General features: G+C 46.2%; 1 protein-coding gene across 2 annotated transcripts in view; it reads left to right on the forward strand.

Moving 5' to 3' along the window:
- The window catches only part of Dmgdh (dimethylglycine dehydrogenase), a 72,158-nt gene that overhangs the window by 15,815 nt on the left and 38,279 nt on the right, over positions 1-18,064 (forward strand). For both annotated transcript variants that reach the window (XM_085676850.2, XM_048455938.3), the window contains exons 5-11: positions 1,681-1,885; positions 8,385-8,633; positions 11,433-11,631; positions 13,512-13,681; positions 14,016-14,169; positions 16,597-16,762; positions 17,351-17,481. In XM_085676850.2, coding sequence (XP_085532976.2) covers positions 1,681-1,885; positions 8,385-8,633; positions 11,433-11,631; positions 13,512-13,681; positions 14,016-14,169; positions 16,597-16,762; positions 17,351-17,481 — 1,274 coding nt within the window. The remainder of the gene's footprint in view (positions 1-1,680; positions 1,886-8,384; positions 8,634-11,432; positions 11,632-13,511; positions 13,682-14,015; positions 14,170-16,596; positions 16,763-17,350; positions 17,482-18,064) is intronic.

Raw genomic sequence — 18,064 nt, forward strand, 5'->3', positions numbered from 1 at the left:
AGAGCTCAAAATAGTTTAAACAGATGCAGGAAAACATATTTGTCAAGACTCCGAATTCATGGGTGACGGCAAATTCTTGTCCAATAGCTGAGATTGCATTATGGCTCTGCCAGCTCACCTCGTCTCGGTCCATCCTTTTATTATTTCTCTCACAATGCCTAAGCTGAAGCCTTAACACAAAGTAGGCTGCAAGAAGGCATTGTTGACCTATGAACCGAGCATACATTTTCCTCACGCATATATGTGGGCCTACGAATGCAGGGCAAATGGACACCTAGTTCTTTCCACCACTAGGCTACTACTCTAACACTGGACTGCAGTCCCAGCCCATTTTTTATTTTTTATTTTGAGACAAGGTCTCCCCAAAGCTGCCCAAGCTGGCATTGAACTCACTCTGTTCCAAACAGGTATTGAACTTGAAATTTCTGCCTTGGTCTTCCTAGGAGCTGGGATTACATACCTGCACCACCTGACCAGATGATATCTGATATGCATTGACACATATGTAATTTTATTTACAGTATTGAATAATTCAATATATTGTAACAGACATGTCAGCTAGAATTAGATTTGATTTTAAACATGAGAGACTGCAATAATAATGTTTAAGCGAGTCAATTTCTCTTTCATTTAAGCATTTGTCCTGGTTAGTTTTATGTCAACTTGATACAAGCAAAAGTCATCTGAATGGGGGAGAACCTCAGTGAAGAAAATGCCTCCATAACACCAGGCTGCAGGCAAGCTTGTAAGACATTTTCAATTAGTGATCCCTTTGGGAGGACCCAGCCCATTGTGGTTGGTGGTCCTAGGTTCTATAAGAAAGCAGGCTGTGGAAGCCATGTGGAGTAAGCCAGTAGCAGTATTTTCCCGTGGCCTCTGCATCAGCTCCTGCCTCCATGTTCCTCTCCTGCTTGAATTCCTATTCTGACTTCCTTTGATGATGATCTGTTATTTGAAAGTCTAAGCTGAACAAACCCTTTCCTCTCCAAGTTGCTTTGGTCATGGTATTTCATCACAGCAACAGAAACCCTAACGAAGAGTCACGAGGTCATCAAGATTTCAAGGATCAGGTCACTTTCTGGATAATTGTCACTCCTGGGGTGTGGTGACTCTTGTACTATTATTCCTCAATGGCAGTTAGAACCCAGCCGTCGTATCGTATCTGCATGCCAGACCCCAGGATGGAGAAAGGAACAAAGATGGACATAACACTAGTTGTCTTTTTGGAGCGGTTTGTGGAAGCCACCATATAACCCTTTTCTTTACATTTCTATCATCTAGAACTTAGCTTTAGCCACTGGCTGGAGATAATAGCTACCAGCAGATTAGAAACTGTGCTCTTTGTTCTTAGTGGCATATGTCCAACTATCGGAGACCATTGCAGGGCTGGATCAAGCTGTTTGTCATTGTGACAAGTCACTCAACTCTCATTGTGAATCTTGCTCAAGTCCGAGTAGGGCTTCGGAAAAAGGCGTTCCCCCTGCTGTCAAGATGCTTTCCTTCTATGCTGGAATCAAATCCTTGTGCATGTCAGGCAAGCCCTCTGCCACTCAGCTCTGGACCCCTCTAGCCACTGATAGACTTTTAAAGATTGGTTTTATTAAGCATCTGCTTAGCAGGCTATATTTGCATCGAGTGATAAATATACATGGCGTACTGACTTTCTTATGGTTGATTTAGATTTTAGCTGGACTGTATAACCCAGGAGATGGTCACATTGATCCTTATTCTCTGACAATGGCCCTGGCTGCTGGGGCTAGGAAATACGGGGCCCTTCTGAAGTATCCTGCACCGGTGACGTCTCTGAAGCCCATGCCAGATGGAACATGGGATGTGGAAACACCACAAGGGTCTGTGAGAGCAAAGAGAGTTGTGAATGCTACCGGTAAGCCACCAGCCCTCTCTCTGCCACTCTGCCCGGCTTTACCCACCCTCTCCTGTGTACTCCCCCGGTTTCCATTCTTATCTACTCTAGATTGTGTTTCGCCAACTTAGGCTTCTTTCTCTTTTCAGTTTTTATCTTTATCTTTTACTGGTTATGCTCATGTTCAGATTCCAGGGATTAAGGATGGAGTTCAATTTGCAGAGTGCTTCTCTGGTATGCATGAAGTCCTCGGATCAGAAGTCCAAGGCCTTTCTCGGCTATGTAGGGAGTTTGAGTCCAGCCTGGGATACTTGAGATCTTGCCTCAAAGCAAATAACCAAGCAAGCAAACAAACCTGAATTCCACTGTTCCAATTTCTTACCATGTGACTTGTTCTTAGTTTATATTTTAAGGCAGATTTGATCATTTCTGCTCTCTCATTCTCTCTCTTATTCAAAGATTACTTTGACTCGTCAAAAATTTTAAACTTTACGTTTCAGAACATTATTAAACACATTATAAAACTTGCCTAAAGAGTAGAAGCAACCGAATACAAGTCGGAACCTCTAGTCCAAGTTCTCTTAGAAGAGCAGTCTTGGAAATCATTCATTCCACCAACGCCACCTAATAAGTTCTTTGTAAATTTGCAGTGTTTCATGGTCGCCTGAATTTACTCCTAAAACTCTTTGACTACTTTCATAGCGGCAGCAAAGACTGAGACCTCCGTGTCCAGCTCCTGGGGCAGACATTAGTGACCAGCAGCTGCGCTCACTTTAGGCGAGCTTGCTCAGAGGCCCGCTGTGTTTTGTTTCCAACGTAGTGCCTCAGGAACTCGTGCAGCCGTGATGTATATTTTGAGAAATAACTCTCAGTTTAACACATTTACCCACTGCTTTTCTAAAATGGATACAATTACTTACATAATAGGGTACTATGGAAACACTTCACATTTCTTTTACTGTGACATTAAGGCCTTTTCGAAGAGCAAAGTGAGAATTGCTCCGAGGAGACCTGAGCTCACCCCGGGAACTGGACATCAGGTGGTGTTTCCTATGCATTTGTGAGACCCTGAGGTGATGTCTGTAGAGCCCTGAGAGAAGGCTGTCTGAGAAAGCAAAGAAAACCAGCCTACAACTCTCAATCCCAGAGAACCTAGACAACAATGGGGACCCTAAGAGAGACATACATGGATCTAATCTACATGGGAAGTAGAAAAAGACAAGATCTCCTGAGTAAATCGGGAGCATGGGGATCATGGGAGAGGGTAGAAGGGAGGGGAAAGATAAGGAGGGGAGTAGAGAAAAATATATAGCTCAATAAAAACAAAAAATAAAATAAAATAAATAAACCCATTTTTAAAAAGGGTTGTCTGAGCTGCCCAGGAAGACAAGCTTTAGGGATCTCATTTTAACAATGGTCAGCCCTTCAAGAAATGGCCGTCCTTCCTGCACGGTTTGCCCCTCCAAACTGCCCAATCACCTTTACTGTCTCTCTGTGGTATTCCAGGAAGCTCATGCTGAAACCTGTGTGAACTGGCCTGTCTCAGTTCTCAACTCTTTATCCTATTCACACCAAATTTCCCACTATCTCTAATCCCTCCCTCTCTCCCTCCCTCCCTCCCTCCGTCCCAGTTTTTCTTCCTTTTCCTTCCCTGGGCAGAAGTCACTGATTACATAGTAGTAGCCCCTGGGAAGTAAGGAGGAGTGTGTGTGTGTGTGTGTGTGTGTGTGTGTGTGTGTGTGTGTGTGTGGTGTGTTTGGTATATTTCTATGTGTGTTTTCAAAGAACTTTCCTAACTGCTGGAGGCATTCTGTAAGGTCAGCCTTGGTGTTGGTAACCGGGGGCAGAGATCTGGTCACACCACTCTCGTAGAGCTGATGCTGTTTTAATGTCAGTTTTATGAATAAAAGCAAGCATCACGTTAATGGTTTCAGAACGTGGCAGTTGGAACGTTTCCCAGAGTTACCCAGTGAGACCAAGATGCCACACACCGTCGGGCAAAGTCCTCAGGGTGGCTCTGGAATCCACCTGAAGGAACCAGGATGCAGAGTTGGAAGCGGTCGCACTGTGAGAGACGTAGGGGCTGCTGCGTCTTTGGAATGCACATAGGGAGGGGAAAGAACAAAGGCCTGTGCGTTTGCTGCTGTGTTTCTAGTTTTGTCCAGGGCACTGGCGCTCTGGTCCGGAGACACATGTTTGACCAAGCCTCTGCTTGAGGCAAGTTACCAATTTAGAAAGGTTAATAATGCCCTCTCAGAAAGTTATTGTGGGCAGTAAACTATGAAATGCTCAGGACAGGGTATATGTGGAAAAGAGTAAAACCATTAGTTACCGCAATAATTAGGGCTGTAATGCCTGTTTTCTTGAGAGTTTATGCCTGTGTCTGGGAAACATTAACCAGCATCAACTATCATGGCTTCTTGGTGCTAATCATAAGATTATTCCTTTCTTCTGCCCTGAAACCATCTAGCAAACATTTGCTAGGAAATGACTTCCCAAGGAACTTGGTTGTTAAACGAGGGTACCTGGGAATCACCTTGGAAGGCTTCTCAGGCTTCAGAAAGATTCTAATTCAGAGAGTCTAGCTGGGGGCTAGTAAGGTGTATTTATTATATGTGTTTTGTTTTTGAAATGCTGGTGATTGGGCCCAGGGCCTTGTGCAGGTTAGGCTGGTTGACAGGTTAGGCTGGTTGACAGGTTAGGCTGGTTGACTTAGGGTCTCTATTGCTGTGAAAAAACACCATGACCAAAAGCAACCTGAGGGAACAAAGGGTTTATTTTATTTTATACTTCCCCATCGCTGTGGGAAGTCGGGGCAGGGACCCAGAGGCAGGAACTGAAGCAGAAGCCACACAAGAGCACTGCTTACCTACAGGGCTTGCTCAGTTTGTTTTCTTATAGGCCCCAGGAGCACTAGCCCAGGGATGGCACCACTCACATGGATGGGCCTGTCCACATCCATCGCTAATTTAAAAAAAAAAAAATGCTCCGCAGGTTTATATATAGCCAATCTTACAGAGACATTTCCCCAGTCGGGGTTCCTTTGTCCAAAACTAGCCAGCATACCAGTGTTCTAGCACTGAGCTATATTTCTGGTCTAGAAACTGTGTTTTAACTGTGTTGTCTGTTCTTAGATGATTTCCCAAGACCTTTTCTTTGGCTGTGGTGGTGGGGATGGGGGTTGCTGCTGATTACTGAACCCAGGGCCTCATTCATGCTAAGAACTGTGCCCCTGAACTACATCCTACGCATTCATTTATTTATGTATTTAATTTTGCATCGAACTAAGGCCTTGTTAAATTGCCAAGTGGCCTCAAACTGTATAGAATACAAATACAAATTGGGTTTTTTGTTTTGTTTTGTTTGTTTTTTTTTGAGACAGGGTTTCTCTGTAGCTTTGGAGCCTATCCTGGAACTTGCTCTTGTAGACCAGGCTGGACTTGAACTCACAGAGATCCTCCTGCCTCTGCCTCCTGAGTGCTGGGATGAAAGGCATGTACCACCACTACCCGGGTGCAAATTGGCTTTAAACTTGAAACTCTTTTCACCCTCTGAGATCCAGGATTACAGGTGTGCCCACCTCATCGGGCTGACATAGCTCCTGAGAACAGTTCTAGCTCTGAGAGCCAGCAGGGGAGTGTACTGACCATATTCTCTCCCTGTGCCTTCTTCTCTCTCCTCCTCTCAGTCCTCCTCCCTTCTCATTCCCCTCTTTTTCCTCCTCTCCTCTCTCCTGCCTTCCCCTCCCCTCCTCTCCTTTCCCCTCCCCTCCCCTCCCTTTCCCTCCCCTCCCCTCCTCTTCCCTTTCCCCCCCCCCCCCGCTCTGCTCTCTTGCCTTCCCCTCCCCTCCCCTCCCCTCACTTTCCCTCACTCCCCTCTCCTACCTTCCCCTCCCCTTCCCTTTCTTCCCACTCCTCTCCTACCCTCCCCTCCTCTTCCCTTCCTTCCCCCTTTCCTCTTCTGCCCTCCCCCTCTTTCCTAGTTTTCCTGTTTGTGTGACCCTAGTTGTGAGCGAGCAGGGCTGAGGAGGGTTCTCAGTGCTTCCAACATCTTAGCACGCAGCAGGCTAACTGCCCTTTATTACCCAGAACTTTATAAATGAACTGGATTCTGCTTTAGTCCAGTCTTGCTTGGGCCCAGGGACACAGCACCGCACAGGGACAGGGCCTAGACACACAGAAGCCACTCACTATGAAGCGAAGCTTTCTCGTGCACGGTAAGGAAAGTGCCTCTTGACCCTGTTTCCGGTTGATTCATTAAACCTGAGAAAACTTTGTAAATTTTATCTAAGAACTTTCCTAGTAATGCCAATCAGGAAGTGACTGAATGATGCTGACACGGAGCCTAGCGTTTATCCAAAAAGAGTTGCTGGGTGGTGGTGGCACACGCCTTTAATCCCAGCACTCAGGAGGCAGAGGCAGGCGGATCTCTGTGAGTTTGAAGCCAGCCTGGTCTAAAGAGTGAGTTCCAGGACAGGCTCCAAAGCTAGAGAGAAAAGCTTTGTTGCTGCATTTTGCCTGTCACTGTATCAGACGAGAGAGACCTCCATTGTCGCTGTGTACAAGGCATTTTGCAGACGTGAATTGGGTCATGAATCAACCTTCCTTCAACCTAACCTCCTTCCTTCCAACCATTTTTTGCATGACCAGTTCTGCACTCTTTTAAACAGAGCTCATTTCCAGTGCTCACCTTTCTGGGCCCTTCACTTGCTTCCTTTCAGGATGCTTTTTCTATGCTTGACTCTCCCCTTTGACCTTGGTCGCTGAGTGCTCTTGCCAGAGTTGCAGCATAATCCTAGCTAGACTTAGACTAATTCAATAAACAGAAAAGGAGGCTTCTCAGATACTAGCACCAAAGGGTAAACGGTGTGGAGCTTGTGGGATTTAAAGCAATACAGTTAGCTGAGATGCGGGCAAACATGTATACTTTATTTTAATGATAAAATGCATTAATAAGCAAGGCATCAGACTCAGTAATTTATAATTATATTTGAATAGGACAGAATTTATCTTCTTCAATTTATGCTTTTAATCGAAATAACTAGATTGGGGAGACTGTAGTACTTTGAATTACTTGGCTAAGTATTTGACTTTAGATTTGAAAACTGTCTTAGTGTGTATAAGGACAATATACAGCTTTGCTATATTTTCTTACCAAGTCCTGACAGTGATAATTCACACCTTTCTACAAGAAACAATAAATTAAGTCTCTAGATTATTTAAGGCCAGCAAAGGTCTCAGATGCCCACAGATTGGATTCCAAGTTTACAAAGGGCAGCCTGTGGGGGGTGATTACTCAAGCGTGACACCCTGACAGGCCAGCCGGAAACAAAACAACAGAACAAGCGTATAGATGGCTTTAGCTTAACTGGAAACAAACACTAGAGGCAAACCCGACCTGCTCGGGGCTCTCAGGCTGACTCCTGGTAACTGTACCTAGCCTTGGACTATGTGACGATGAAGATCTTAGAACCTCTTGCCAGAAAAAAAAAAAAGAAAATAGAAACAGAAACGGTTGAAATTTTAAACTACACCCTAAGAAAAGCAGTAATTGAGAGGGTTTGCCAGTCCTTTGATAATTACTCAAACCTACTAGGAAACAAACTGGTCAATAGAAATCCCTCCCTACAAATAATTAATTGACGGGTGAAGCTACACCACATCTTTATCAAACACACACACACACACACACACACACACACACACATTGATCATTTTAGATACTGAAATACCTTTTTATTGGTAAAGGTGTGGTGTTTATTTAAAATAATGTCTTGCTAGCTGGGTGTCGTGACTCATGTCTCTCTGTAGCCCTGGTCTGGGGAGGTGGAGGCCAGAAGTTCAGAAGTTCAGTGCCAGCCTGGGCATATTAAGTGTTTGAGGCTAGCTCTGGCAACATGTAACTCCATGATTTTTTAAAAAATAGACAGAATAAGAAAGAGAGACAGACAGACAGACATAAAGTCTTGCCACTGCAGCAAAAGCATTTAGATTTGGTGGTCATAGTCGCTATGGTCTTTCAGACATGTGTGTTCAGGTCTAACCTTGGGAACTGATGGACCTCGCCTCTATTTTGCTGCTTTCCTTACTGCTGTGCTAGAGATGAACTCAGGGCCTCACACGCATGCCCGAAAGTGTCACCACTGAGCTTCCCCCCTAGTTTCTCTCGTTTTTTAACTACGGGGCTTTCCAAGAAGCAGCTTCACAATCTCACTGCTACTCTTGAAGTAGCAGAAACTTAATGCATTCTTGCTACCAAAGTACATAGACCAAAGTCAGCAGAAGAGCCTTGAGTCTGTGGAATTTTAGGCATTCACTTTTGTGATGCTCACAAATCCTTAGGGCTTGGGGATATGGCTCGGTGGCAGAGCTTCCCTTGGCAAGCATGTACAAGGCCTTTCGTTTGCTCTCCAGCACTGAACCAAATAAACAACGGTGTTTCCAAATACAAATTACCATATTAATGTCATAGGTGTATGTATACATGTGATGGTGTCTTTAAAATAATTTTCTCTCTTAAGGATTTTGGGCTCGTGAAGTAGGCAAAATGATTGGACTAGAGCATCCTCTCATCCCTGTTCAACATCAATACGTCGTCACGTCAACCATACCGGAAGTGAAAGCTTTGAAACGAGAGCTCCCGGTACTCCGCGACCTGGAAGGATCCTACTACCTCCGACAGGAAAGGGACGGGCTCTTGTTTGGGCCATATGAAAGTCAGGAGAAGATGAAGCTTCAGGCCTCCTGGGTCACTCATGGAGTCCCTCCAGGTGGGTTCGGCAAATGAAGGGACAAAGGTCAGAGAAGATGGATCAACTCCCCGTGGCTGGGAGCCAGGTAGAGAACAAGACAGAACCTCAGTGTTACCCTTCAGGTGTCTGGGATGGCATGAGGGAGGGGTTGGAGGTGACTCTGTGAAGAGTAAGTAGACCCGAAGAAAGGGTTGAGGAGAGAAGCTGACACTAGAGATGGGGCTGCTGGCAAAGGCTCTCTGACCATGCCAACCGTCTGCCAAGTCCTTTCCCTCAATCTCCCTACTTGGTCTGGTTTCAAGATCTGAACACAGATTCGTGTGCTCTGACAGTTGTCCACACTGCAAGTGCCCAAGACAGGATCTCCAGCCTGCAAAGAATGCAGGCTAGAGTCCTCAACCAAGTTGAAACAGTGGGCAGAGGCCCTCCTGCATCTCACAAGTACGGGCAACTCAGTGCTCTGGGCCGCACCAATAGAGTTGTTCCATAGGCAAGGAGGGCCAGAGTTTTTTGTTTTCTTTTTCTTTTTTTTTCTTCTATGAGACATTTCCATGAAGCCAAATCAAGAATTGAGTTATCTAGGCAGACGCCCCTAGTTTAATTTTGGACATGTGTGTCCCTGTATGCAGGTGCATATATGTACAGATGTATGCACATGTGAAGCCCAGAGTGCATCCTTAGGTGTCATTCTCCAGACACAGTCTACATGTTATTTGTTGGAATAGGTCTCTCGTTGGCCAGGAACTCATCAGAAGTAGGCTGGATGGCCAGTGAGCCCCAGGAATTCACTCTGTCTCCACCTCCCTAGTGTTGGGGTTGCAAGTACATGCAGCCATGCCCAGCTTTCTCTCTCTCTCCCTCCCTCCCTCTCTCTCTCTCTCTCTCTCTCATCTATTTATCTAATCTATCTGTCTGTCTATCTATCTATCTATCTATCTATGCATGTATTTAATTTATTTAAAACATGGGCTCTGGGTTGAACTTAGGTCCTTGTACTCACAAGGCCAGCTCTTTTCTAGGCAGAGCCATCTCCCCAACCCTCTACTTTCAGCCTGAGAAAGGAGCTAAACTATGGTTTGGCTTGGGCACTGAAATATTTGAGGCAATGTGAAGAAACATAAGTGTATTTTCTGGAATTGTATGTTGACGAGCAGTTTGGGGCAGAGAACTTATCCTCCCTCCCATGTACCAGGAAAGGATTTCTAACCCACCTCGCCCTCTGCAGAGGCTGGTCCAGCAGCCAGAAGGTTTTGGTTTTGCTGAGTGGGCCCTGCACATCTGGGTCTGTGCAGAATCGATCCTGACTTCAGGAGGGCTGAACTGCTAGGGAGGTTAGTATGGGGAGCGACTCTGTCCCCATCCTGCCCAAGCTGTGGCTTTTCTGCCAAATAAATGCAGAACAAATATTTAAATATTTAAATAATTCTAGCTGAAGGGAGAGTGGACTATGTATTGTGCTTGACATGGGTGTCCACGTGACCCAGTGTAACAGTGCTCACTTGGAGGTTCCATACCTCTGCCCTGACTGGCAATTCTCAAGAAGGGATGGGAGAACCTGGGTGGATGCTATGTGGATGAACATCATGAAGTTTATCTGTGGTCATGCTTTTAGCCACAGTTGTAGCATGAGGGCCGGCTTGTTGGGGTTTCTGTCCCGCCCAGTACTCCACAGCCGGCAACTCCCAAGGAAAATCACTCACAAGACTCCATAAGATTATAAACTGATTGGCCCATTAGCTCAGTCTTCTTGTTAACTAATTCTTACATCTTTCGGTAACCCATAATTCTACTCTGTGTTAACCATATGGCTTGGTACCTCTTTCAGCTGTCAGCTCACATGTTGTTGCCTCTTCGGTGGTCTGCACAGGAATGGCTGAGGGAGCTTTTTCCTCCCTAACCTTATCCTATTCTCATTGCCCCGCCTCTACTTCCTGTCTGGTTGACCCACCTATACTTCCTGCCTGGCCAATCAGCGTTTTATTAAAACACATGATTGACAGATTACAGATAATTCTCCCACACCACACAGTGACTTCTAGGACAAGCAGAAGGTAATCGTTGTGCAAGACTCACCTCTGCACACAGAGCTCCGACCTGCGGATGCACATGGGAGTTAGCTGCAGGATGGAGGCTGCCCAAGGAAAGGAACATTCAAAACGCTCTTAAGTCCTCCATCCTGGATCCTGGAGCCATGGTCCTCATTCTCCAGGGTCCTGGAATACACTCCATTTGCTCTCCTTTTTATGTTAATTGAAAGATCAAAAAATTCAAAAACAAACAAACAAACAGAAAAAAACTTCTGACAAACCAAACTATTAATAACAATTGCATCAAGTATTGGGGGTAAGCACCAAGCATAAATTTCAATTTCTATTTACTAAACAGGTGGCTTTGTTTTAGAAAGGAATAGCATTATTGTCCCCAAAGATATTTTGCGTACTGGCATGGGGATAGTGAGTGCCAAGTTTGGGCTTAATATCTTTTACATTGATATATATATATATATATATATATATATGTGTGTGTGTGTGTGTGTGTGTGTGTGTGTGTGTGTGTGTATGTATGTGGACATTTAAATGCCATAGCACATGTGTGGGGGTCAGAGAATGATTTTCAGGGGTCAGTTCTTTCCTAGAGAGTGAGCTCAGGATGTCAGGATTGGTGGCAAGTGCCTTTACCCTGAGTCATCTCGCTGGCCCTGAGTTTAGCATCTAAAGACAAAGGAATGCCTGCCTTACAGGCACCTGTTGCAGAGATCGCATCACTTTGAGACCTTCTTACACACAACATTCTGACCACAGAGGTCTGTCTCTCTAGGCTTTGGAAAAGAACTTTTTGAGTCTGACCTGGACCGGATCACGGACCACCTAGAAGCAGCCATGGAGATGATTCCTGTTTTGAAAAAGGCGGACATCATCAATATTGTCAATGGTCCCATCACCTACTCTCCCGACATCCTGCCTATGGTGGGGCCCCATCAGGGGGTCAGAAACTACTGGGTGGCCATAGGTTTTGGGTGAGTAGCACCCTGATGTTTGACATTTCTTGAAGAAGCACTTACTTTAGCGAAGCCCCACATCAAAGTATCAGGCCCTAGAATGGAAACGAAGAGCTGATAGAGGACGGGGAAGCGGTGGAGTGTGGAGTAAGGCAAGGGTGGAATTTTCTCCTTTTGATGGCCAAGGAATGAAGAGGAACTAAACACATAATGGGCTAAGCACTTATAAGATAAAGCTCAGTACGCAGAGGCAATCACCTTCTGAAACTCTCTTCACGTCTTTCCTGCCCTTCCATTCTTTGTGTCTCTTTTTATGCCATTGACTTCCAATGGGTCAATTTGCCCCAATCGGACAAGAATATTTTCATAACAGAATGTGACATATTCAAAGTATCAAATGAATAGAATGTCTTATGTGTTTACATTGTAATTCCTGTTTGTCTAACATGATTTACTTCCATAGAACTTCCTCGGCCGCTTTCTATTTAAGATTCCACTCCTTGCCCGTGTTTCATTTCTAATATTTGTTCCATTAATATGCTGAATATTGATGTCAAACTCACTTCACCATCATATCACAGTTTCTAATATTCTAGTTTTCTTCTCTGTTCTATTTGGCTGTTTGTTCAGATCATCTTTAATGATTGCGGCTCTGTGCCGGGGCTCATGCTGCAAGTACCAATTGATGCCTTTGTGTTCTCCTTGGGAACTAACTTGGTGACAGTCAAGGCACAGCCATATTTCTAAAGGAGTGCAATTGTGGGGAGAGCATTTTGCTTTGTGCCGAATTCCTCTCACGTTTCTCAGAAGCAAAGTGCAGGCTGTGAAGTCACTATAGTTTGGGGGACGCCGGGGTTCTTTTATGAGGGTTTTTTAAATATGTGGGAATGGGGGGGTCTCACAATTAAATATCAATTCCCTTGGTTCTCTCTCCACGACTCTCACCCCATCCAGTTTCTCAAAAGTTCCTTTTTATGTAACCACAGATAGACTCATATTTAAAGACTTTGTTGGATAAGGACGGGCGGGTAGACCCACATAAAGCCTACCGGAAACTGTGATTCTGACATCATAACATGTGTAGTTTAAAGCATCCTTGGGTGGTTGGGACTGTAGCTCAGTTGATAGAGTTCCAGCTTAACATGCAAAAAGCCCTGGGTTTGATCCCCAGTGCCCTACAAGCCAGGTATAGTGCTATATCGCTGTGATCCCAGAGCTAGGAAGGGGGAGGATGGGAAGATCAGAAGTTCAAGGCCACCCTCAGCTAGATAGTCAGTCTGAGGCCAGCCTGGGTTACATGAGACCCAATGTATCTTCTTGTGGGAATGGGGACAGGCAGACCTTCCCCTCCAAGGGACCTGCTAGTTACAAATTACAGAGGCCATGTCCCCTTCTGCCCTCTCCCACAAGCCCCCAATGAGTGCCTGCCCCCATTGGAGTGCTTCTAAGTACAAGATCCCCTGCCTAGAGGCCATCACTTAAGAGAATCAGCACTACTCTGAGTTGGGAAGAGAGGGAGGGGCATCTCCCACAGAGTTTCCTATCAAAGGATAATCACAGTTCAGAAGGCAGGTGAGGGCCAACCAATCCACACTAAAGCCAGCGTAGTTACTAGCTGGCAGGCACAGGTATCCCTCAGGGTGGTATCCCTCTGGTATCCCTCAGGGTGGAACTGAGAAAACACACCAGCAGTCAAGTCAGGTGCCTTCATTTGCATACCAGACCAAGCACTGATATGTTTTTAAGGGAAAAAATGTACAGCATAAAGATTATATTACTTGTGTGTTTTCCCCGGCCTCGGTGACTCCAACTTTGATGGCCTGAAATCTGTTTGAGCATGCTTTACCCATTCGGATGTACCTCATTTGTAACATGCCACCAACCTTTGTCTCCAAAAGCTATGGCATAATCCACGCTGGCGGGGTAGGGAAGTTCCTCAGTGACTGGATCCTGCACGGAGAACCCCCTTTTGACCTGATAGAACTGGATCCCAATCGCTATGGCAAATGGACGACGACCCAGTACACCGAGGCCAAAGCCAGAGAATCGTACGGGTTCAACAACATTGGTGAAGTACTAACTTTCTGACATCTAGAAAGATCTCTAGGTTTACCCCCTGCTCTGTGCCCTGGGGGTGGCGAGGACCTGTGGGCAGCCCTGTGCTTTAAGCCACAACAAGGGATGTGTGTGACTAAATAGAGCTAATGGGCGGATACATTACTGATTTTAAGTTTTGAGTGTATTTTTACTTTACCCTTTGATGATCGGTATAAGCGACATCTTTTAGAAAAAACATATGTATGCTTTGGATTGTAAGTTCTATTGTCTCCATTTTGAAGTCCCTTCAGTACATTGTGTCATTTCTGTGACAAGCTGTTAGAGCACCCATGTTCTCTTCACAGTCGGTTATCCTAAAGAAGAGCGGTTTGCGGGGAGGCCGACCCAGAGGGTCAGTGGGCTCTACAAGATCCTGCAGTCCAAATGCTCCATGGGTTTCCATGCAGGCTGGGAACAGCCACACTGGTTCTACAAACCTGGCCAGGACACTCAGTATCGGTAAGAGAACGTCTTAGTGGCCTGTGATCTGATCAAGGGCTTCCACAGCAGGGTAGAGTGGGAGGACAGCAGGGCAGAGCGGGAGGACGGCAGGGCAGAGTGGGAGGATGGCAGAGCGGGAGGACGGCGGGGCAGAGTGGGAGGATGGCAGAGCGGGAGGACAGCAGGGCAGAGTGGGAGGACAGCATAGCAGGAGGACAGCAGGGTGGGAGGACAGCAGGGCAGGAGGATGACAGAGCAGGAGGATGGCAGAGCAGAGTGGGAGGACAGCAGGGCAGAGCGGGAGGATGGCAGGGCAGAGTGGGAGGATGGCAGAGCAGGAGGACGGCAGGGCAGAGTGGGAGGACAGCGTAGCAGGAGGACAGCAGGGTGGGAGGACAGCAGAGCGGGAGGACAGCAGAGCAGAGCGGGAGGACGGAAGGAAGAGCAGAGTGGGAGGATGGCAGAGCAGAGCAGGAGGACGGCAGAGCAGAGCAGGAGGATGGAAGGAAGAGCAGAGCGGGAGAACGGCAGAGCAGAGCGGGAGGATGGCAGAGCAGGGCAGGAGGACAGCAGGGCAGGAGGACAGGAGGGCACAGGTTCTTTCTTCTGTCATCACCGTGTGTCGCCCTCAGGGGAGCACTGAGCTCACTCGGGTATCTCTGACCTGCTTGTGGTGGCGGCACTTATTAAGCCAGTCCAGGGGACACTGGCCAGTCAACGAAGACTCTTTTACTGGCAGTTGCCAGAACCTCAGAGGACCTTTCCTCGTCCCCATACAGTTACTGACATGGCTCTGATTGACAGCAGAAGATTTGTCGTGACTTAGGTTCAAATACCACATGGAAAGAACCCACAGCTCTGGGTCACGAAACAACCAAGGGTACCTGCATTTTGGGTTAAACTAAAATACCCAACCTGCCCTCAGCACAGGCCTCTGAGCTCCTGTGAAGTGCTGCACGTCATTGCTGGACGCGGGGTTAGCGGTGCTTATTTTCCCCCATGAGAACCCATAAACTAAGGAAAACTGAATAGCAAGTCTAGAAGAGAGCTTACAGTTCCTGTCCCCGTCAGACGGTCCTTTTGCTGCTCTCACCAGGGCTTGGGGCTGGAAAGAAGGAAGTCTGATGGTAAAGCACTTCCTACAAAAATGCCAGGGCTTGACCTGCCCCCCAGTACCCATGTAGAAAAGTCGGGTGAAGGGGCACATGCTTGTACTCCCAGCACTGAGGGATGGAGACAGGTCTCTGGGTCTTGCTGGGCAATCAGCCTGCCCATTGGCAAACTCCAGGCTGGTGAGAGAGCTTGTCTTGGTAATAAAATAAGGTGGATGGCTCTGGGGATATGGCACCTGGGATTGTCCTGTGGCCTCAACATGAACATATGTGCACATGCACCCATGCATGAACATGTATGCACAAGAAACAACAGGTTTTGATGTTTACTTTAGATTCAGGTGAGTGGTGTGATACACTCAGAATGAATGAGTGTGTTCCGCTCTAGGAGCAGCTGACCTAGCATGTTTGGGGGCCAGATACTTGGCTTGGTTTTCCAGAAATGACTCAGATAAATACTAGCTTTGTTTCATTTTGCGAGATTTAGATCTGGCTTCATTTTTTTTTAAATTTTAATAGTTAAGCTACTGGAAAATTCTGCAGACTTAGCATGGTGCTCTGAAGTGAAAAACAGCATGTTGGAAGTTTGCTTAAGTGGAAAGGACCTTTTGAAATGAATTCAGAGACCTTTGCTTTAGACCCAGCTCTGTCATTAGCTGCTGCAAAAGACCTAGAAGTCACTCTGTACCTTTTCTCTAGAAAATGAAGGTGCTAGGCTAGACCATTGCTTAACTCAGGCATGGACACTCCCTGCAACCCGCCACAATGCCCAGTCCCTTTTAACAAGAGAAAGTGACTTGCATTTCATGGTTCTGAAGATAGTGCTGGCTAAACAACTGCATATGAGCGTGCACGGGAATATATACATGGCATATACATACATGTGCACACACAGAGACATACGCCCATGCACAGACATGTGTTCAACATCCAAACACACATGGGTATACACACACACTCCATTCCGATTTAATGAGGCTTAACAATTGGTATTTGAAAAATGTTCCCCAGATGATTCTAGCAAGCAGGGTTCAAAACCCTTGGACTGGTGCCTTGTTCACTGCCCTTCAGACCAGAGCACTCAAGAGTTCTGTCCTGTTTTTCTCACTAATTAACCCCCATTCACTATAAAATGAGTGGAACACACAGATAAGTAAACTATAAAAGGTCAGATTCCAACATGTGTATATAATTTACAGAACAGATTGGAGGGTACACATCTTCCAGCCCCGTAGGCTTTTCTAGATGGGGGTGGGGTGATTGAAATATTCTTATTCTAAAATTCTTGGATCATGGATGACAGTTGTCTTAAACAGTAAATCTCACATTTCAGGCCAAGTTTCCGCCGCACCAACTGGTTTGAGCCAGTGGGTTCTGAGTACAAACAGGTTATGCAAAGAGTTGGTGTAATTGACCTGTCTCCGTTTGGCAAGTTCAACATCAAAGGCCAAGATTCCACCCGACTTCTGGACCATCTCTTTGCAAATGTCATTCCTCAGGTAAATAGACAAGGTCCAGGATTCTGACCTGGTCCTTCCAAAATAACAAACAAAAACCCAAACCCACCCTTCTTCGATTTCACTTCTTCTGAGTTGAAGGCTAGAACGCTTCAACTGACCGAGAGCACGCAAGCTGATTCTCAGCAGCCATTTCTGCTGAGAAAATTGTAGTCTAGGAAAGTAACGGCTTCATTAACGTGCCAATGAGATCCTAAAAGTTGACTGCAGTTAAATGGATGTGGAGGCTTTTAAATTACTATGCTTGTTTATCTACATGCGTCACACATGTAGCAGTCAGAGGACAACTTGCAGGTGGCTCTTCACCCATGGGGTCCAGGGACTGGATTTAGGGTGTCAGCGTTGGCCGAAACTGCCCTTCCCCAGGGCCGTCTTTCCAGCCCCAAAGTGCAATTTCTAGAACAAATAATCTTTGTATGATTGTTTAAAATGGAAAATGTAAATGAACCTTTGGTTTGGTTCATACACTTGACACAGGTGAGAGGTGGTGGTTTCTCACAGTCCACACATTCTACATGTGTGTTAAGCTGTTTCGTTCACCCTAACATGATTTTCAATCCTTTGGCGCAGGTGGGCTTTACAAATATAAGTCACATGCTGACACCCAAAGGCCGAGTGTATGCCGAGTTTACCATTTCCCACCAGTCCCCGGGCGAGTTCCTGTTAGTTACCGGTTCTGGGTCGGAGCTCCACGATCTTAGGTAAATACACACCAGGAAAAAAATGTTGAGCGGGTGATACACTGACTCAGTCTCGCAAGAGCATTGCTGGTACTGGCTCATTCTAGTTTCCTTTCTGCGACCAAAAGCAATTTAGAGAAGAAAGGTGTTAGTTAGTTCAGTTTGCGATGTCAGGTTACAGGCCGTCATTGTGGGGAAGTCAGGGCAGGAACAGGCGCTTCAGACAGCTAGCCCTATTACATCTGCAGTCGAGAGCAGGGAGAAGGGAATGCATGCATGGCCACTTGCTGGCCCTCAACTCCGTTTTTCCACTCCCAGACAGTTTAGGACCCCTGCCTGGGTAATGAGGCTGTCATCAAGGGATGACTCTTTTTACATCATTTAACTTAATTAAGACAATGCCCCGCAGACACACCCACAGGCCAGCATTCCCCACTGAGACTCTTGCCCAGATGACTCTAGATTGTATCAAGCTGACAATTAAAGTGCTCATTATGCTGTGTGTGTTTGTGTGTGTGTGTGTGAGTATGTGTGTGTGTGTGTGCTTGGAGATGCCTGAAGAGGCCAGAATAGGGCGTCAGAGCCCCTGGATCTGAAGTTATGG

The sequence above is a fragment of the Myodes glareolus genome, chromosome 15 (assembly GCF_982192425.1).
Source record: "Myodes glareolus chromosome 15, mMyoGla1.1, whole genome shotgun sequence".
Classification (NCBI taxonomy): Eukaryota; Metazoa; Chordata; class Mammalia; order Rodentia; family Cricetidae; genus Myodes; species Myodes glareolus.